Source organism: Misgurnus anguillicaudatus, chromosome 19 (assembly GCF_027580225.2).
Source record: "Misgurnus anguillicaudatus chromosome 19, ASM2758022v2, whole genome shotgun sequence".
Taxonomy (NCBI): domain Eukaryota; kingdom Metazoa; phylum Chordata; class Actinopteri; order Cypriniformes; family Cobitidae; genus Misgurnus; species Misgurnus anguillicaudatus.
Window position 1 is genome coordinate 34,834,913 of NC_073355.2, and position 21,799 is coordinate 34,856,711.

Sequence of the window (21,799 nt, forward strand, 5' to 3'; positions counted from 1 at the left end):
TTACAACCTTCATATAATGATTGTATTTACTAGCTGCTGACCTCATATTATTTTTGCTTCAAAAGTGCATAACTCACCTGTAAAAATCATTAAATAATTCCATAAATGTTTCTTAGTTATAAAAAAGCTTTTTATTTTATTAACTTCTTGTTATTGCACTTTAATTGTAGAGATGTTAACAATTAAAAACATAGTTTGAGATGTACATCCTTCCTTTTTGAACTATAGCTACTAGAAACCTCTCCCCGCTGTAAAAAAGTAACTTTAAAATGACTTACTTTTTACTTGAGTAGATTTTTAGACCAGTAACTTTACTTTTACTTAAGTAAAATATTATTAAAGTAACTTTACTTTAAGTAGAATATTTTATTACTCTTTTTACCTCTGCATTCATGTGTATTAAAATTAAATTTGCATCCGTTCATAGAGAAAGAGAAACGTTTTCTATCTGTACACATTTTCTTGCAAGTACAATTTTGCCTGTATTATTGGTGTCCCCTTCAAAAATTGTTCTTGAAAAATTTGATGGTTATTGTCCCCCCCAACATTTAGATGAAATTTTCACCCCTGCTTTGAGGAACCAAAAAATAAGCATTTTTTTTAAACGACAAATCCCAATCAAAAGGTCGGCAGCTCTTAAACCTTATGGTCTATATTCATACACTGTGATATTTACAAAATTATAAACTCTTTTGGTTTTGCCCCCTTTCTCATGAACTGAACTCAAAGATCTAAGACTTTTTCTATGTACACAAAAGACCTAATTCTCTCAAATATTGTTTACAAATCTGTCAAAATCTGTGTTAGTGAGCACTTCTCCTTTGCCAAGATAATCCATCCACCTCACAGGTGTGGCATATCAAGAACTCTGGGGGCAGCAATAACATTTTAAGGTGGCTGTGCCCAGGTTGTGCCACCCGTTGGACGAGGGGTAGGCAAATACAGGGAGTGCAGAATTATTAGGCAAGTTGAATTTTTGAGGATTACTTTTGTTATTTTACAACTACAGTGCTCTTGGTCAATTCAAAATGTTAACAAACCCTCAAACCTGAACATTTAAGTAGTAAAAGTGAAATTTTGGCTTTCTTAAGAGAATATTTCTATGTACATCATTATTAGGCAACTATTATTGTGCAGAATTATTAGGCAACTAAATGAAAAACAAAGATTTTACCATCTCACTTTTTTTCACCAGTTAAAGTGAGAATAATAAACAAACTCTACATTTACAAAAAATATATATATATATATAGACTCAGTGACCAATATAGCCACCCTTCTTTTCGATAACAGTCACAAGCCTTCCATTCACGGATTCAGTCAGTTTCTTGATTTGGTCTGAACCAACATTTTGTGCAGCCACAACCACAGCCTCCCAGACACTGTTCAGAGAGGTGTACTGTTTACCTTCACTGTAAATGTCCTGCTTAAGAAGGGATCAAAAGGTCTCAATAGGGTTTAAGTCAGGTGAAGAAGGGGCCATGTCATTAGTTTTTCACCTTTAAGGCCTTTACTGGCCAGCCACTCAGTTGAGTACTTTGATGCATGTGCTGAAGCGTCGTCCCGCACAAAAAAGTCTTATTGAAAGATGCAGATTTTTTCCTGTACCACTGCTTGAAGAAAGTGTCTTCTAAAAATTGGCAGTAGGTCTGAGAGTTGTTTTTTATTTCCATTTTCAACCCAAAAAGGTCCAACAAGCTCATGTTTAATAACCTGTCTGTGCCTGCCTGCCTGTAATGTAGAAGACACTTTCCTCAAGCAGTGGCACAGGAAAAAGTCTGCATCCCCCAAGAAGACTGATTATTCTGCAAGACAACGCTCCATCACATACATCTCAAGTACTCCAATGCATGGCTGGCCAGTAAAGGCCTTAGAGATGAAAAACTAATGCCATGGCCCCCTTCTTCACCTGACTTAAACCCTATTGAGACCTTTTGATCCCTTCTTAAGCAGGACATTTACAGTGAAGGTAAACCGTACACCTCTCTGAACAGTGTCTGGGAGGCTGTGGTTGCGTGTGCACAAAATGTTGGTTCAGACCAGATCAAGAAACTGACTGAATCCGTGAATGGAAAGCTTGTGACTGTTATCGAAAAGAAGGGTGGCTATATTGGTCACTGAGTCTATATATATTTTTATTTTTTATTGTTTTATTATTTTTTTTGTAAATGTAGAGTTTGTTTATTATTCTCACTTTAACAGTTGAAAAAAAAAACAACTGAGATGGTAAAATCTTTGTTTTTCATTTAGTTGCCTAATAATTCTGCACACTAATAGTTGCCTAATAATGATGTACATAGAAATATTCTCTTAATAAAGCCAAAATTTCACTTTACTACTTAAATGTTCAGGTTTGAGGGTTTGTTAACATTTTGAATTGACCAAGAGCACTGTAGTTGTACAATAACAAAAGTAATCCTCAAAAATACAACTTGCCTAATAATTCTGCACTCCCTGTATATTTGACTCAAGGCCCACAGCAGGTTTTGAAATACATTTGAAGAACCATACTACTGTATGTGAAAGACAAATTTCGATGTATTTATTCCAAATCAACACTGTAGTACCATACATGTACATATATCTTTGCCGTGCCTTTAGGAATACAATTTCATATTTTGGAAAAAAAATGTACCTTTGCTTTTACAGTTTTACAGTTCTAAAAAAACATTACAATCAAAGTAATATATTTAGCATAGTAAAATGCAACTCTCATTTCATATTCATTGTGAACCATGAATACATAAATACAGTTATCATCATGAGGCAACGCGTGATCTGCCTCCGAAAGCTCGCACAACGCACACGCTTTTCTCTTTCCCTGTCTTGTCCTCATTCCCGAGGACAATGGGACCATACCTGTCAACACTCCCGTTTTTCACACCTATCTCCCGCCCCCTCCAATTTTGTTATTTCTCCCGGAAAACTCACGTTATTTAAACGGCCCTACCTCGTTATATGAATAATCAGATCACTATATTATTCCATGGTTGTTCAGTTGCCAGATCTTACTCTTACTCACACAATAGACACAATCACATCATACAAATTTGAACCCATTTTTGACCGCAAACCTGGCAACCTACAACTCGGTTGCACTGTTGATATCTGTGCAGGTAGACGGGGGGGAAGTTGAATAACTAGACCACCCGTTTGCTGCTGGATTGTGGGTCAATGGGCTGCCATATTAGAGGTGCCAACGTTTCGTTAATATCATAACAACTGGAGGTAAATGCCACAGTGGCTCCTTCGTGTGCAGTTTGGATATACCTCAAAAAGAGTCTCGGGAATTACCTTTCACAAGACTGAACAGTTGTTTCTGGTTATGTTAGGTTAGTGTAACATTATTTTAAAAGTTGGCAACTAATTGGCAGCAGAGAGTGTTTATTCACAAGTATTTTTTCAAAAGCAAGAACTGTCCTTTGATGTCAAATGGGTTATGTATTGCAATGACTCAGTAGGAAGGCAGATCTACTGAGGGGCGTGGTTAATCTGAGAAGAATAAAAAGGATTAGATAATGTGTCTGTAAATTTGGTCTGTTTGAAAGAAAAACAAGAGGCCACTTGGACACCATAAGGTGAGTACAATAATTTAATTCATTAAACTGAACAAAGAAGGATTTTTTTTCTTTAGACTTGCAGTCACGCAAAACCCAAAACAACAGGAAGTCACTTTCAGTTTCGTTTCTGTGTAAGTCTGACAGTATGCGAGGGAGATACTGAACAATGTTCACTCCAAATGCAATATTTTTAGTCGTAAAAATTTAATATAAAACACATTAAGTACTTTGCAAAGACTGCACTCACATTTGAATTCATTTTGGTTGTAAATCACATATTTGGGCAAAGTATAAGTGATTCATGATTCAAGTTCAAGTTCCGTTTTTTTAACCCTTAGGTAAATTATGTTTCAGTCGCAACTTCACAGTTCCTCACACATAAAACAGACAATAACGCTAAAGCAACACTAAAAGGATATCATAAGAACATTCTCTACATAATATATGTACAACTGAACTTAAAATGATGTCAATGTTATGTTTGTTTTAAAGAACCACTGATGATGGAAGAAGAATCATCATTGAGTTCACAGAGCAGTTTAGAATCTGACTATAGTGAGGATGAAAGAAAGAAAGCAGAACAACGGAGAAAACGGAAAATGACAACACAAAGATGTAAGGAGACAAAGCAGACAGGAACAGATCCTCGAGACTAGAGGAGTCAAGAGTATACAAAGTGACATAAAATCACAAAACCATGCAGTGGTTTGATGTAAACAGTACATTAAAGACATTTTGAAAAATACATTAAAAACTGTTATATGTTTGACCCATAGTCCACTCCTGTTGAAGATTCACACATGACCTTTGTTTTAGATTCTAGGCAGTCTATAGAAAAACTGATAGAAGAGACACCTCTGCTTCCTGTAACATGCGGCGATAAAGAAGGTTGCTTGTTTATTGAGAAATTTTATAACAGTAGGTGCCTTTATAGTTTGTTTCTACTTAATAAGGAAAGTTTTGTTTTGATGCATTTCCAAGACTTTCCAATAGTGGAAAAAAAAACGAATGTCAAGCAGACTGAACTTTAGATGTATTGTTTGGGTGTCTTCAGGAGAGAAATGCATCTTGAGCGAAGATCAGTGGTTTAAGCCCAGTGAATTTGAGAAGTTTGGAGGGAAGGAGAAGAGCAAAAAGTGGAAGACCACCATCCTTTGCTGTGGCGTTCCACTCCAGAATCTAATAGAGGTGAACTTATAATTTTATTATTGTATTATAACTAACAATAAACAATATACTGTAGTTTATTATATGAGCATTTATTTGTTAATGTTATTTAAGGCTGATGCAATTCGGTTCATGTTAGTTCATTGTGCCTTAAAGGGATAGTTCGGCCAAAAACGATATTAAACCCATGATTTACTCACCCCCAAGCTGTCCGAGTTGCATATGTCCATCGTTTTTCAGACAAACACATTTTCGGATATTTTAGAAAATATTTTAGATCTTTCAGTTGATTAAATGTAATATTACGGGGTCCGGCCATAGTCCACGACCTTCAAGTCCAAAAAAAGTGCGTCCATCCTTCACAAATTAAATCCAAACAGGATGATAAACAAAGGTCTTCTGAGGGTAATCCGTGCGGTGTTGTTGTAGAAATATCCATATTTAAAATTTTATTAACGTAATTATCTACCTTCCGGTAGCGCCGCCAGTAAATCATGGGTTTAATATCGTTTTTGGCCGAACTATCCCTTTAACTAATGTTAACAGCTACAACTTTTGATTTTTAAAAAGATTTTACTATCCTGAATTTAGCATGAACTAAGATTAATAAATGTTGTTGAAGTATTGTTTATTCTTTGTTCATTCTTAAAATCTTTTTATAACATGAATGAAATAAATAAACAATTTAATTTAATGATCATAATTTCCTTATATAAAGATTAGAAAATATATGTAACAGAAATAAATATAGAATATGTTCATTAGAAGCTCATCTGACACATTCTGTCTTTGTATTTTCTTTATGATTGTAGGATAAATTTATTTCATGCCCAGACTTTAAGAAAAGTAGAATTCAACATGACGAGGTTTGGCTGTTTTTGTAACTAGCACGCATAACCACAAAACATAGATGATATATTTTGTTAAAATAGTTCCTGACTTTGTGTTTTAGATCTCACAGAGTGAATCTCGTGAAAGGTCACCTGTCCCTGGCAGGCTCAGAAAAACAAAGGTAAAACCTTGATGACTGTTAGCAATGTTTGTGTTTCATACTGTAGATGTCATCACTACAGAGAGACATATTTGCACAAGGCATCATTTGTCCCGGACCCTATGAAGAGAGGTCCTCACTAAGGTCCTTTTTTTGGTATATCATACTCATAAAGCCCTAAGGAGAGCCATATGCTGTCTGTTTATATCAACAGAGAAACTCTTCTGAATCCTCACGTGATTCTGGCATGCTCAGAAGAACAAAGGTTTGATTTAGACACCATTCCACAAAATATGCATCAATCTTAAGATATTCACATTTATCCCTAAGATGGACTTTAAAACATGAGACTGTCGTGACATTTTAGAGATTTTACTGTAATCCTCAACACTAACATAACTGTATCTTATTTCACAGGCTAGGAAAAGGCTGGTTTCCTCCAGCTCTGGTCAGTACACATGAATTGTACAAATATTTACTATATTTCAGTATATACAGTGAGGAACCTGCTATTTTGCCAGTTCTCCCACTTAGAAATCATGGAGGGGTCTGAAATTGTCATCGTAGGTGCATGTCCACCGTGAGAAACATAATCTAAAAAAAAAATCCAGAAATCACAATGTATGATTTTATTAACTATTTATTTGTATGATACAGCTGCAAATAAGTATTTGAAAACCTCAGAAAATCAATGTTAATATTTGGTACAGTAGCCTTTGTTTGCAGTTACAGAGGTCAAATGTTTCCTGTAGTTTTTCACCAGGTTTGCACACACTGCAGGAGGGATTTTGGCCCACTCCTCCACACAAATCTTCTCTAGATCAGTCAGCTTTCTGGCCTGTCGCTACGAAACACAGAGTTTGAGCTCCCTCCAAAGATTCTCTATTGGATTAAGCTCTGAAGAATAACTAGGCCACGCCAGAACCTTGATATGCTTCTTACAGAGACACTCCTTGGTTATCCTGGCTGTGGCTTCTGGTCATTGTCATGTTGGAAGACCCAGCCTTAACCCATCTTCAATGCTCTAACTGAGGGAAGGAGGTTGTTCCCCAAAATCTCAAAATACGGCCCCGGTCATCCTGCCTTAATACAGTTTAGTCGCCCTGTCCCATGTGCAGAAAACACCCCTTAAGCATGATGCTACCACCCCCATGCTTCACAGTAGGGATGGTGTTCTTGGAATGGTACTCATCATTCTTCTTCAGCCAAACATGTTTAGTGGAATTATGACCAAAAAGTTATATCTTGGTCTCATCTGACCACATGACTTTCTCCCATGACTCCTCTGGATCATCCAAATAGTCATTGGCAAACTTAAGATGGACCTGGACATGTGCTGGTTCAAGCAGGGGAACCTTCCGTGCCATGCATGATTTCAAACCATGACGTCTTACTGTATTACCAACAGTAACCTTGGAAACCGGGGTCCAGCTCTTTTCAGGTCATTGACCAGCTCCTATCATGTAGTTCTAGGCTGATTCCTCACCTATCTTAGGATCATTGAGATCCCACTAGGTGAGATCTTGCATGGAGTCCCAGTCCAAGGGAGATTGACAGTCATGTTTAGCTTCTTCCATTTTCTAATGATTGCTCCAACAGTGGACCTTTTTTCACCAAGCTGCTTGGCAATTTCCTTGTAGCCCTTTCCAGCCTTGTGGAGGTGTACAATTTTGTCTCTAGTGCCTTTGGACAGCTCTTTGGTCTTGGCCATGTTAGTAGTTGGATTCTTACTGATTGCATGGGGTGGACAGGTGTCTTTATGCAGCTAACGACCTCAAACAGGTGCATCTAATTTAGGATAATAAATAGAGTGGAGGTGGACATTTCAAAGGCAGACTAATGCCGAGTTCAGACTGTATGATTTTCAAACTAGTCGGGTCACCCGTGGATTCACACTGCGTGATTATCTGGGGACGGGTTCAGTCGCTGCTGTTTCAGACTGCATGATGGATTGGCGACAAGGGTTTTCATACTGCATGACTTTACTGTAAGAAGAATCGCCGATAACTTTTTCCTGGTCCGCAAACTACGTCTCACAACCAAACGCACGCGAGAAGTGACGCGAAGGAAACAACGTGAGGTCACGCGTGCAAGACCGGAGTTCTCAAGTGAGACTGGGATTATTATTAAAAATGGTCACCCGCAAGAAGTTTAACATACAAATTGCATGTGCGCTCATTTGCAGCAGAAAGAAGAAATAAAAATTATGAAGAAGGAAATGTTTTGAGAGACTCCTCCCCGAACTTCCAGCTGTCCTGTATTTGCTCTCTCATTGGATGTAGGTCATCGCCGATGTTATTGTCAGTCAAAACACATTTCACACAGCATGATTTTGAATCGCCGACTGGTCCAGATATTTAGCATGCCAAATATCTCACGGGTGTCGGCGACTCGTCGGCGATCCTCTCAGAACGCGTCTTTTATGCACAAGCATCGATTTGCCTGTGATTTCGGGCATCTGTCGGCAATATGTCAAAACCTGTCGCCGAGTCAGGATCAGGGCTAAAATCGTGCAGTCTGAACTCGGCATAACAGGTCTTTGAGGGTCAGACTTCTAGCTAATAGACAGGTGTTCAAATACTTATTTGCACCTGTATCATACAAATATACAGTCAAAAAATCATACATTGTGATTTCTGGATATTTTTTTTAGATTATGTCTCTCACAGTTGACATGCACCTACAATGACAATTTCAGACCCCTACATGATTTTTAAGTGGGAGAACTTGCAAATAAGCAGGGTGTTCAAATTCTTATTTTCCTCACTGTATATTCTGTGTTTATTACTTAAGATAATTAAATAATACTGTTATTCAGATAACTGTATATTGTCTATTGTGAATTTGTTGTAGAATCAGAAGAAAGAGACAGCGTCCACTATGAGAACAACAGTGATGATGATGATGATGAAATGAACATTACCATGTTTCAAGGTCCTACCCTACCTGTTACCTGTGGCTCTGTCACTGGCATTCTACACAAAAAACGCTTTGCTAAAGGTGTGTTTCATATCAGAGTGTCATATAATGTTCTTACTGAGGATATCTGAAGACAAGCTGTTTAGGGGCTGTCCACACGGAGACGCGTGTCACCGTATACGTATAAATTTGTTATCGTATTGGCGTTTCATCCACACGGATCCGGCGTTTTGGGAGACTGAATCCGCTATTTTTTGAAACCGGGTCCTAAATGTGGATAAATCTGAAACCGACAACCTTGCGGTTTCGTCTGTACAGCCAATTCGTATATTTTGTGAAGCGAAAACGTCATCACATCACGTGTCGGAAGCGTCACACGTAACAGCAACAACAATAACGGCTGACTACGTGATTGTGTTCGTGCTACAGAAGCTACTAAAGCCTACTAGCTTTATTACAGCAAAATCTATTGCTTCTATGCAATTGTGGCGACCAACAATCGATAATGGACAACACCATACGTTGGTTATGCGCATGCTCAAAGTCTTCTTCTCCGTGTATAGTGTATATCTGTGGCAGAATTACAGCGCCCCATACTGGTCCGGCATATATACTACACCGCTTTTAGTCGGTTTCAGTGGTTTCGTGTTTACGGATTATTTTTTTAGAGCAAGGGGAAAAAAATGATCGGATAGGGGATGCACCGGCTTCGTGTGGACATAGCCTTAGACAAAAAGTCAATTTATAAAAAATGAACTGGAAATCCACACAGAGTTTCTATGTTGTGCTGTAATGTAATTTTCCCAGGATACTGTGGGAAATGCATAAGGACTGAGGATTTATGGCTGACACCTGAGGATTTCCTTAGACTGGGCAAACCAGATGGGATATGGAAGAAAGACATTGTGGTTCATGAAACAACGCTTGGAAAACTTATCTTGGTACAAACAGTGATTGTAAAGAGAAATAAAAAATCAGAAAAAGAGAAATTTGCACCCCTTTGGAAGAAGAAAAGCTTATAACCTTAATTGGTGATTTTTCATCTGGTTTCCAGAGAAGAGTTTTGGAACCTGATGCTGTTAGCTGTGATTGTGATGTCTGTCAAGAACTCAATCAAACCGTAAGCCAGTACTACAAATTCATTCAGGTCGAAATAGTTATCTGCTGAGCTCGTAACAACTCAACGCTTCTTAGCGGACTAGTTGAACAATTAATACCGACTGACTGTGACAAAGTTTCTTGAAGAGTTGTTTATAACTCTGTCTGTCAAATACATTTTAATTCTGGTAAATTACGAATAATTGTACCTACAGAATGATGACGATTGTTACGTATGTGCCTCTGAAGAAGAGGTTGTGTGCTGTGATGAGTGTCCACGAGCTTTTCATCCACACTGTCACTTACCAGCAGCTGTGGACATCGACTCTGGGTGAGAGAGATAATGACAGAGAATCTATGGTATCTTTAGACCGACTAAAGAGATTTGTAATATAAAATTATGTGCTGTGAACAGAAGCCAATGGACCTGTACATTTTGTATGATGAGAAAAATGGAGGAATCGAATCAAAGGACACGACAGGAAGTTTTAAACAGTCCACTTTTTCAGTACAAACTGGTACGTTCGCATGCAAACACAGACATGCTAAAGCACTTTACAAACAAAAAGTAGCCTATACAAATATTCAAAAAATCGAATGAAGTGCTCAAATGCAAAAAAGTTTAAATGCACATACTGATAAAAATGAATAGCTTGTATGTATTCACAATGTTTGTGTTTGTTTTCTCAGCACTGCCAGTATTTGTTGTTATATCTGCTGCACGAGTGGACTGCTGAGCCCTGCACCAAAGTAAATCACTTAACTCTTTCCCTGCCATTGACAAATTATCTCGTCAATTAAGATAAAACATTTGCATGAAAAAATGTGTTCCTGGTGAATTTTTATGTTAAAGAGCCAGTAAGATGACAATTTTAAGCATCCTATTACTGCTTATAAGTCCCGGACAACAGGTTTAAATGCATGCAAGGTCAAAAAACACTGTAATTTTCTCAAAATATAAATTTAAAATTACCCCATTTCTCAGAGATCCCCAAACGATTCGTGTGAAGCCATTCAAAGCCCGAGTCTGCCTAAACCCCTCCTTTCAGTAGCCTACTCTGCTCTGATTGGTCAACTGACACAGTCTCCGCACAGACCACAGATCAGCGGCACAGACCAACAATAGTACAACATGTATTGACCTAGTGCTAACATGATTTACTGAGAAGACATTATCGACATCAATACATATCATTCATCATTAATCCAAGCAGTAAAAACAACGACAGAAACGAACATTTTACACTCATTTAAGCATTTATGTACACTGCAAAATGTTTCGTTGTGAATTCACAGTAAATAAATGGATAAATTTTGCATGACTTTCACAGCAAGGATTACAGAAATATACTGTGAAAATACTGACAGCAATTTACTGTGATGTTATATCTCTGATATTACAATGCATTGATGTAAAAGCACAACTGTAAATTGTAACTTCACCGCTTCAATGGCAAAGCAATTACTGTGATATTACAATACATTACTGGGGAATTACAATCTTTTGCTGTTCATCATTACAACAAGGCCATGTACTATTACAGTGTGTACTGTGAAAGTACATGTTGACAATAATTTACTGTGAAAAGAAACGTTTGATTAGTAAATTAATTAGGTGATGATTTTTTACAATTATGTACCAACACTCTTAAAACGAATGTGTTAAATTAACACATCTTGTGTCTAGTTAAGGACAACACATCTAGTGTGTTGTCCTTAATTTAACACATCTCTGTGTTATTTTTGGAACAACATCTTGTGTTGTCCCTTTTATTTTTTATGAACTCAAATGACACATAATGTGTTAAAAACAACACATAATGTGTTAAATATTTTAACACAAAATAATGTGTTAAAATTAACACATCCTGGATGTGTTAATTTTAACACACTGTTTTGTGTTAAACTATTTAACACATTATGTGTTATTCTTAACACACTATGTGTCATTTCGTGTTGATTTTGAGTTCATATAAATAAAAGGGACAACACAAGATGTGTTAAAACAACACAAAGTGTGTTGTTCTAAAAATAACACAGAGATGTGTTAAATTAAGGACAACACACTAGATGTGTTGTCCTTAACTAGACACAAGATGTGTTAATTTAACACATTTATTTTAAGAGTGAACCACCACAGAATTACAATATTAACTTTACGTTAATGTTCATAACAAATGTGGTGTATTAACACAAAGTTAACACAACCAGGGAAAAAAACTACCAAGCAAAGAGTCAAGGGTCAAGAGTCCAACTAAAACAACCACTAATCACAAAAATGGTGACTTAAAATGAAACAAAACATCAACATCTAAACCTAATAAGTGAATTGTGTTTTCTACAGCAATATATTTACTGAACATTCATGTTTTATAAAATAATAAAATGCAATGTTTCTCTATCATTTACATAGCAATCAAACAATTCAATATAATAAACAGTTGTTATTTTAAACATTGTGTGAACATTAAAACATGACATTGTCATAACGTTTAAAAATGGTAAAATGTAACATTCCTTTAACGTTCAGACAACACAAAAATTGAAACACTTTTGACACTTTTTACGTTGGCAAAACGTTTTTGGGAACCTTGGGAACTTTCAGGGAACGTTCTTAGAACTTTTTTCTATTAGCTGGGTTCATCTACATCAACGTGCCATATTTTTTTAAATAAATGTATATTTGTCTGATTCCATATTTATTTTAATAAGTCAGACTACGTCCATGTTTTTATACAGTCTATGGTTCAAAACAGTTCGGTTATGTCATGTGACTTCCCAGGGCATATTTCAATACAGTATTTCACTGTAATAATACAGTTTAATGTTGTGAAATCCTTAATTTTTTTACTGTGTTGCTGTGATATTACAGACCTTTTTGTGTTATAACAGTAGGTTTTAGATTGCAAGATTTTATTGTAAAATAAGAGTTAAATGCTGTAAAATCTAAGGATACTATAGTTTTCAAAGGTATTCATTGGGATATTACAGGGAAACTTAATTACAACAAATTATGGTAAAATAACACTGTTAATGATTGTAAAATGCTGGTAATTTCTAACAGTGTAAGCTAACCGGGTCAAAGCAAAACCATAAGTGAGCATGGGCTAGCCACATGCTAACATGACTCTCTGATGGAATATTAAGAGTTTAAACAATGACATCATTCATCATTAATCCAAGCAATAAAAACGACGATAGAAACAAACATTTTAGACTCATTTAAGCAAGTATGTTTCTACCATAAAGACTCAGAAGGCAAGTGAACGTTTGAATGACATTTATTCCATGTTAAATTAAAAGACAGAAATTCGAATCAGTCTCAAAATAAAAGAGATGCTTGAGTCTCATAAGATTTTGGCATATGCCCCGCCTTTCGTCCGGGTCTAGCTGTAGTCCGGCAGATCCTGCCTGATGTTGAAGGCAGGGGCGGAGCCTACCCCCGGTCAAAAGAACAGGGAACAACCTGGTGGTGGTGGGGAGGATGGAGGTGAACTTCAGCTACGACACCTACGGGCAGCAGGAGAGAGTGTTAGTTCAGCGTTTAAATAGTCGGCTTTGAGCTGTGATTGGTAAGCCGATTTTATGAATGAATGACGTGGTATTAGAGTCTTCCTGGTAGAACTTACGCTGACGCTTTCATTTCTACCATAAAGACTCAGAAGGCAAGTGAACGTTTGAATGACATTTATTCCATGTTAAATTAAAAGACAGAAATTCGAATCAGTCTCAAAATAAAAGAGATGCTTGAGTCTCATAAGATTTTGGCATATGCCCCGCCTTTCGTCCGGGTCTAGCTGTAGTCCGGCAGATCCTGCCTGATGTTGAAGGCAGGGGCGGAGCCTACCCCCAAAAGTGAAATAGATCAACTGGCTTGATTGCTAGGATATCAAAGAGATGTCAATCCTGAAACAAAAGAAAGTGTTAAGAAGGAATCAGACTTCTTAAGCTTCAACAGCTATTTATTGTAACCCCCCAAAAATAAAGCCACGATAGGCATAGGCATTCACTTTAATGTCTGATTCACACAAAAGGAATAGGATAAGAATTACAATATGCTTCGTTGTAAAGTGCCACGGTAGGCTTTACATGGATAGGTAGCTCCAATAGGTGATATGTAAAGCCACGATAGGCCACAACGATCGATAGCCCCGATAGGCAATGTGTAAAGCCACGATAGGCCAAAACGATCGATAGCCCAGGTAGGCGATGTGTAAAGCCACGATAGGCCACAACGATCGATAGCCCCGATAGGCAATGTGTAAAGCCACGATAGGCCAAAACGATCGATAGCCCAGGTAGGCGATGTGTAAAGCCACGTGGATTGATAGCCCCAAAAGGCGATATGTAAATCCACAATAGGCCACAGCAATCGATAGCCCTGATAGGCGATGTGTAAAGCCACTTCGATCAATAGCCCCGATAGGCGATGTATAAAGCCACGATTGGCCACGATAGGCCAGTTGATCGACAGCCTCGATAGGCAATGTGTAAAGCCACGATAGGCCACGTTGATTGATAGCCTCGATAGGCAATGTGTAAAGCCACGATAGGCCACGTTGATTGATAGCCCCGATAGGCAATGTGTAAAGCCACGATAGGCCACATCGATCAATAGCCCCGATAGCCGATATGTAAAGCCACGATTGGCCATGATAGGCCACTTGATCGTCAGCCTCGATAGGCAATGTGTAAAGCCACGATAGGCCACGTTGATTGATAGCCTCGATAGGCAATGTGTAAAGCCACGATAGGTCACGTTGATTGATAGCCCCGATAGGCAATGTGTAAAGCCACGATAGGCCACGTTGATTGATAGCCCCGATAGGTGATGTGTAAAACCACGATAGGCGATATGTAAACCCACGTTGATCGATAGCCCCGATAGGCAATGTGTAAAGCCACAATAGGCCACGTCGATTGATAGCCCCGATAGGCGATGAGTAAAGCCACGTCGATCGATAGCCCCGTTAGGTGATGTGTAAAACCATGATAGGCGATATGTAAAGCCACGTCGATCGATAGCCCCGTTAGGTGATGTGTAAAACCACGATAGGCGATATGTAAAGCCACGTCGATCGATAGCCCTGATAGGCAATGTGTAAAGCCACGATTGGCCACGTCGATCGATAGCCTCGATAGGCGATATGTGAAGCCACGTCGATCGATAGCCCCGATAGGCGATACGTAAAGCCACGATAGGCCACTTGATCGACAGCCTCGATAGGCAATGTGTAAAGCCACGTCGATCGATAGCCTCGATAGGCGATATGTAAAGCCACGTCGATCGATAGCCCCGATAGGCGATACGTAAAGCCACGATAGGCCACTTGATCGACAGCCTCGATAGGCAATGTGTAAAGCCACGATAGCCACGTCGATTGATAGCCCCGATAGGCGATGTGTAAAGCCACGTCGATCGATAGCCCCGTTAAGTGATGTGTAAAACCACGATAGGCGATAAGTAAAGCCACGTCGATCGATAGCCCCGATAGGCAATACGTAAAGCCACGATAGGCCACTTGATCGACAGCCTCGATAGGCAATGTGTAAAGCCACGATAGGCCACTTGATCGACAGCCTCGATAGGCAATGTGTAAAGCCACGTCGATTGATAGCCCCGATAGGCGATGTGTAAAGCCACGTCGATCGATAGCCCCGATAGGTGATGTGTAAAACCACGTCGATCGATAGCCCCGATAGGCGAGAAGGCCGTGGAGAACACTTACAGGGCAACGTTTTGCAATTTAGTGCGAAGACCGCAAAGGGCAAGATACGGGGCAATGATATGCTGTATGCAACAAAGACGGTTACGGGGCAACGACTTCCCATGTAGCGTGAAGACCGCGAAGGCAATGATGCGGGGCAACGATATGCTGATCATAATAAAGGCTGCGGAGGATAGATGCGGGGCACCATATGCAATGTAATAAGTCGGTTGTGGTATCCATGACACAATGTAACCATATGCTGATTAGCGAGAAGGCCATGATACACATCAACAATTTGCAGTATAGCAGTATGACTGCGAATGCTGGATACAGGCAATGATATGCCACGCAGCAAGGAGGTCACGAGAGCCATGCAATGGGGCAACAATATACCCTATAGTGAGAAAGGCTGCGTATGCTATGTCGGAGGCTGTGATGGAAAGCGACAATATTCCTATAAAGCGCGCTATTCCACAGATAAGTTTAGCGAGAAATGAGACATGGTTGAGTAACCTACACCACCACCAGTATCTGCTGGATCGTACTTTGATCATTATGCAGCTTAAAGCTATAGAAACTGATGAAACGTTGCATTTCAAGTGTATTACTTTTCAAAGTATTTATGTAGTAAAAGATGGGATTTTGGCTATGGCTTTAAATTTCAAGTGTATTGATGGCAGAGAAAAAAAAAATTACCTAGGAAAACAGAATCATAACATTAACATGAAATTGATAAAACAAAAATTAAGGTTATTGAATTTTAAGATTAATAATTATAGACTAGAAAGATTAGAAAATATGGAAGTAAATTAATCTAAACTGTATGAACTAAATGTGAACGAACAATACGCAATTGAATGCTTAGTGTCTTGACTGGAGTGTTATTAAAATCCTGAAACTACTAGAAGGTGTGGGATCAGGTTATGTCAATAGACCACGATCAATGATAGCCGACACCATCAATTGCCCTTCTCACGCAGAGATTATGAATACTACACAGAAAATGCTTCCAGGATTTGTCCGGAATCATTAGACTTTTGGGTCATTTATTCTGCCGATTATTTATTTATTTATTTATTTATTTTGGAGTCATGCTTACTGCGAAAACCCGTAAAGACATGTGATACATGTAAAGTCCTGCACATGCTTGACTTTTAAGCGCCTTGAAGTTCACCAGTTATTCGTAACTCGTATTTTAAATGAGATCATGAGGAGCGCGTGATGCGCTGCTCTGTCATGCAGGTGAATGATCTCAGCTTTAGCAGCACGTATAGTGAGCACGCATCGTTTCACACAGAGAACTTTAAACGTGCATCTTTCGGCAATTTTACTAGGTTCTCTTTACGGGAGCGATCCCAGAACATTACGGGATGTGATTGTGTTGACACGGTAGCCTCAAACAATTTTAGAGAACATATTTTAGACCATACTGCGAGTCAGACTTCACCTAAAGTCTCTTAAAATGTTCAGCATAATTAAGTTTAACTTTAATGGATAAACAAGTCAATCGCATGTTGTCACATACCATTCTTACATAACCTGCAGTTGCAACACCAATATGCATAGCATGATTTGCCTCATAAGAAACTTTTCAATAAACGAGTAATGCTTTGACTTCGTTGCACTTGAACTTGTAATGCATGTAGCATGAACTGCGCACTAGGGTGGTTAAAATGCACGCTGGGTTTAAAATCAATGAGAGAGAGTTCCATTCCCCGTTACAAGGTAATTTTCAGACCGCTAAGGTATCAGTGATGTGCAACAAAGTTTTAAGAGGTTTGCAGACGAAAAATCCGTTGAAGATTGAGAAAGTTATGATATTTTTATTATTAGAAATCAGAGGAAAGTTATATGAATGTCTATGGAATGTGTGTGACCGAAATGCTGCTTATTTACATGTTTTTGCTTATAACTTCTCATTTTATCAGATATGTTCATGAAATTTTAACAGAAGGTAGAACTTGTTAGTACTTTCAAATTAAATTATAAACATTTGCTGTTTTAGTCAGAATGGGCATCGGACCCATGTTAACCTTTATTTTTAGAATGATGCCTGCGGTGGACGTTCTGACATGACGTTCACTGTAGTCTAAAACAAGAAACGTAATATGCAAATTTTCGCGATTTATTTAAATACAATCTCCTCCATACCATTACCATGTTTCAGCACCAAGATAAAAGATATATATTGTGGTCCATTTACGTTTCATTATTGTCCAGAGTTTAGTGGAAGCACATCGACCGGTTGAAAGTGACACTCAGTTTTAAACAGTTGCTGTGAACTAAAAACACCTCCGAATTGAATACTCAAAATATCAAACGCTTCCGGTGTTCGGACTTGACGTATTTATTGTCGTATTTAGTGAAAACATACTACAACCTTGCGACGATGACTGAATATTGCATGAGACGCATTGTAAAAGTACCGCGCGGGCGGAAGCAGATTTTATTCGATGCGCATACCGCCGATGTCAGCATTGCTATATTAAATAGAAGAAATAAATTGTCACATTCCCAGTACTTTCGTGTCGGCAATCTCACGGGCTGCGATATAATGATAAAAAAAATAATAATTTAATTATATAACTTACCTCACACCAAATTAAAATGACAGTACATTTAATGCCACAATTCTTATGAAATGCAATCAATTGATTTCAACTGTGTGACAGCGTTTCCGACGGTCGTCGGACGAAACATTGATAATTGTACATTTGACCGACATAACCAGACAATCACTCGCAATTTGCGCAAGAAATGCAAGTTGAGCGTTACGACTGCGTGCTTATTCCCGTGTTAGTATGCCAATGTGGCCCATCGTCAGCATTGAGCAGGCTGCAGAGTGATGTTAACAGTGACATTAACAATGACATTAACAACTAAAATAAGACATCCCGTATATTTTGGTCAAAGACTGCAATAACTGACAAATATAGTAGGTAACATTTAATATGTCCCGTAAATTGGTAGGAACAGGACATATCGGGAAGGTTGTATAGGATAGACATATTCAGGAAAATTATGTAAAGCAGTGACCTTACCTTGTTTCTTAGGCAGACACATATGATTTTACACCATTTTGTCGTTTACGCATTTTTCACCATTTGTTTACAACAAACACGCACAGATAATTAAGACAGTTGCGTTCGGGTCTTTTTGACGTTAACTTACTCGCACGTTAATGCCGTGCTGTTGAGACGCGATCGCCTTTCAGGAGGAATAATGCCGTAAAAAAATATATATATCTTTGCTTTACAGAGCCTTCGTGTGGTGACTCATTTAGATGAGAAGACAAAGATATTTTAGTTAGGAAGACATCACCCTTCGGTGTTTACCATGAACCGTAACTCCTCAGGCAATCAATATGATCAGTGACACCTGTTGCGGCCGAACTTCTCCTCCTCAACTTCTCAGGCAATCATCAGTGACACCTTTGCAAGCGTCCAGTGAGTTGCTATGGTCGATTACAGTTTACGCTTAACAGGACTGCATTGCATTTTAATCTGTTCATTGAAATGAAACGGCCTCATTCCTTGCGTTTTTGTGCCAAGATTGCGAGCTTCCCTAAATAAGGGTCTTTGGCAAAGATGAGTTGCGTTCGAAGGGACTGGTCAAACACGCCTACCGTAACCTTGTGTTGCAGTCTGTGAAAACGAGCGGCAAATGAGACGAGTAGCATATCGTGGATGAGAGATCCTGGGAAAAGGTTAAATTGGCACGAAAACATTGCGGGCCGAGTAAACATACCGAATTCACAAATAAGCAGAGGAAGGGCGAGCGTTTTGACATCCGATTCTGCGTGGTACGAGTAACAATCGCTTTGAAAACGTTTGGTTTGCACTAAGCATCGAGCAAACGAACTTCAGCTACGACACCTACGGGCAGCAGGAGAGAGTGTTAGTTCAGCGTTTAAATAGTCGGCATTGAGCTGTGATTGGTAAGCCGATTTTATGAATGAATGACGTGGTATTAGAGTCTTCCTGGTAGAACTTACGCTGACGCTTTCATATCTATAATCATGCTTACAGGGTGTGGTTAGAAGTGGATTCAATCCATCCTCCCTACTTTACTAATCGTGCACTTTTTGATTCAACTACTTTGCACATTGTTTACATTGATGGACAGCTACATGACGCACTGCAATACAGGTCAGTTTCGATTTTGGATCTCTGTGGCTCTTTAATCTGCAATACCGTGATTATCCCCTAGATTTATTACCCAATTTATGAGGCCAAAACGTTACTTACTCATTTTAAACGCTGTGTATGTTTTGATAATTGTTCTGAATCTGATCTCTAACAAAATTACTTAACAAAAATGCAATTATTTCTGCTTTTGCTAAAAAAATATTTTAAAAGAAAAATACCCATATTTGAGAGTTTATAAGTATAAGAAAAAAATATAGATAGTATGAAACGTGTTCTCAATTTATTTGTTTGTTTATTGTTTGTTTGAAAGCAGCAGGTCTGCTCTTTCATTTGATTTATTTGTGTTTTTTATATATTTTTAGAAGAAATTTTTCCTGGAAGGCATTTTGTGAAACTTTTGTGAAAATCACAAAAAATGCTGGCGGGCAACTTTTAAAAAAATGTCTGGCGAGGAATGAGTTAAACATTGTTTCATTTGTGTTTATGTTTGTGTTGCATGTTTATCAAGTTTTATTGACTGTTTAGTTTATTTGTTTTAATATGGACTTGTGATTTTCAGGTTTTAGACAGTAAAGCAGATGACATCAAGCTAAATTTACAGAATGACAATTACCAAACAGTGGATGAGTTTGTCACAGATATTGAACACATTTTTCAACACCACACCTCAGAAGGGGTGAGTTGTATAGCATTTTATAAAGTCCTAATCTTTTTTATTTAAAATGTACTGCATACTTTTATATTTTATTTATTTATTGTTTTTGTGTCTTTTCTCTGTAGAATAATGACTTCAGCAGAATGGAGCATTTGTTTAAGGAGGAGTTTAAGACCATCTTTAAACTTATATAACATTATGCCTTAAATCACATGACTGATTTTAAAACTAAAGCTGTGATGAAATGAAAGAAATGAGCGTTACAGTCAGGACCTTTGCCCACCCTGGCCCCACACCACAGAACAATTTAACTGGAATATTTTGACTGACAAAAGGCTGCGAACCACGTATTAAAGTGCAACAACAGGTCACCTGTTGAGTACTTTGGTGATTACTTTGTGAAGAAGGTAGATTAATGATAAACAGGTCTTATTCGTGGATGAATCTGTTTTAGTGTAGATCTTACCTTGAGACTCACTGTTACATTGGTAGATCATTTCTGTCATCTCAAATTTATTCAAAATTATAGTTTATATATTTTTAATTTAAATATGAATTATATGCTGATATTTCATTTAACTAACAAATCATTATAGTGAATTGACTTGAAAAATATTTGATGCCTTAATTTTTTTTACAACTCATTTTAACTTATTATTATTTATCTTGACAAGAGATGAGTTTCTACAACTTATGAAATGACATCATAAGTAAATGATCATCCAGCCCCAACCAAAAAATGGTATCACTCCAGCTCACCAGATGTGTCTTGTCCATGAAATCCTCCATATTCTCCTCCAGAGGCCGCCCTTCCTGGAAGATGTTGAACCGCAGAAAGTCCTCCAAAGGAATGATGTTGTTGTTTGTAGTGATGGGTAAGGGTGGGTGAATCGATATAAGGTATTAATATTTCAGATACTGAGGTTGTATCGAAAAGGTAATCCTAACATAAAAAAATCGATACTAATGGGATTTTTATTTTATTTTATTTAATAATTTTTGTTTTTTACTACTGTAGCTAATAATTGTGTAATATAGAAAGACGATTTCCCACGCCTTGCTCCTCCCTGCTCTGCTGTGTTTCGTTGTCTTGTCATCACGTGATTCAGCTGCGCTGAAATTTATTTACGCACTTTATTTACTTTTTCAAACAATTGTTTGCACTTTGTTTATACATTCACTTAAAACAGTGTAATGAAAGGTAAACATTTTAATTTGTTTTATTAATGTGAATAAAGATTATTATTATTAATAATATTGTTGTTGTTGTTGTTGTTATTATTGTTATTATTATATTGTTATTGTTAAACTGTTAAATCCTAAACTGAAAAGAAGTTTTAAAATCTCTGTTCTTCAGTAATAATTATGAGCACTTTATTTTTTTTAACTATTTAAGTATATACTGTATATATATTTGGTTTAAAATATGTTTAACATGCACATTCATCCCAAAATAGTGGTCATGAAAATTTATTCAGATTTAGCATATAAATGATAGGCTACATTCATCTGATAAATAATGACACTTACAGGAAAATGTAAGTTTAAAT

At 37.7% G+C, this 21,799-nt stretch overlaps 1 protein-coding gene and 1 long non-coding RNA gene across 8 annotated transcripts in view; one reads left to right on the top strand and one right to left on the bottom strand.

Annotated features, from left to right (window-relative positions):
- Window positions 1-21,489, top strand: part of LOC129436446 (nuclear body protein SP140-like protein) — a 65,181-nt gene extending 43,692 nt beyond the window's left edge. For 2 of the 7 annotated variants that reach the window (XM_073857550.1, XM_073857551.1), the window contains 13 exons: window positions 4,615-4,748; window positions 5,540-5,593; window positions 5,680-5,739; window positions 5,933-5,983; window positions 6,136-6,166; window positions 8,572-8,718; window positions 9,445-9,578; window positions 9,692-9,757; window positions 9,951-10,066; window positions 10,151-10,253; window positions 10,426-10,485; window positions 20,154-20,270; window positions 20,375-21,489. In XM_073857550.1, the coding sequence (XP_073713651.1) occupies window positions 4,615-4,748; window positions 5,540-5,593; window positions 5,680-5,739; window positions 5,933-5,983; window positions 6,136-6,166; window positions 8,572-8,718; window positions 9,445-9,578; window positions 9,692-9,757; window positions 9,951-10,066; window positions 10,151-10,253; window positions 10,426-10,485; window positions 20,154-20,270; window positions 20,375-20,443 (1,142 nt within the window). In that variant the 3' untranslated portion in view covers window positions 20,444-21,489. Of the gene's footprint in view, window positions 1-3,422; window positions 3,692-4,052; window positions 4,176-4,376; window positions 4,479-4,614; window positions 4,749-5,539; window positions 5,594-5,679; window positions 5,740-5,932; window positions 5,984-6,135; window positions 6,167-8,571; window positions 8,719-9,444; window positions 9,579-9,691; window positions 9,758-9,950; window positions 10,067-10,150; window positions 10,254-10,425; window positions 10,486-20,153; window positions 20,271-20,374 lie in introns of those variants that run through there. The other 5 variants (XM_073857552.1, XM_073857548.1, XM_055194590.2 and 2 more) reach the window with 5 other exon arrangements.
- LOC129441805 (uncharacterized) lies at window positions 13,001-13,828 on the bottom strand. The gene is made up of 2 exons (XR_012359304.1): window positions 13,365-13,828; window positions 13,001-13,245 (listed from the first exon to the last, which is right to left on the bottom strand). It is a non-coding gene; the product is annotated as an uncharacterized lncRNA (long non-coding RNA).
- Window positions 21,490-21,799: the final 310 nt, after the last annotated feature.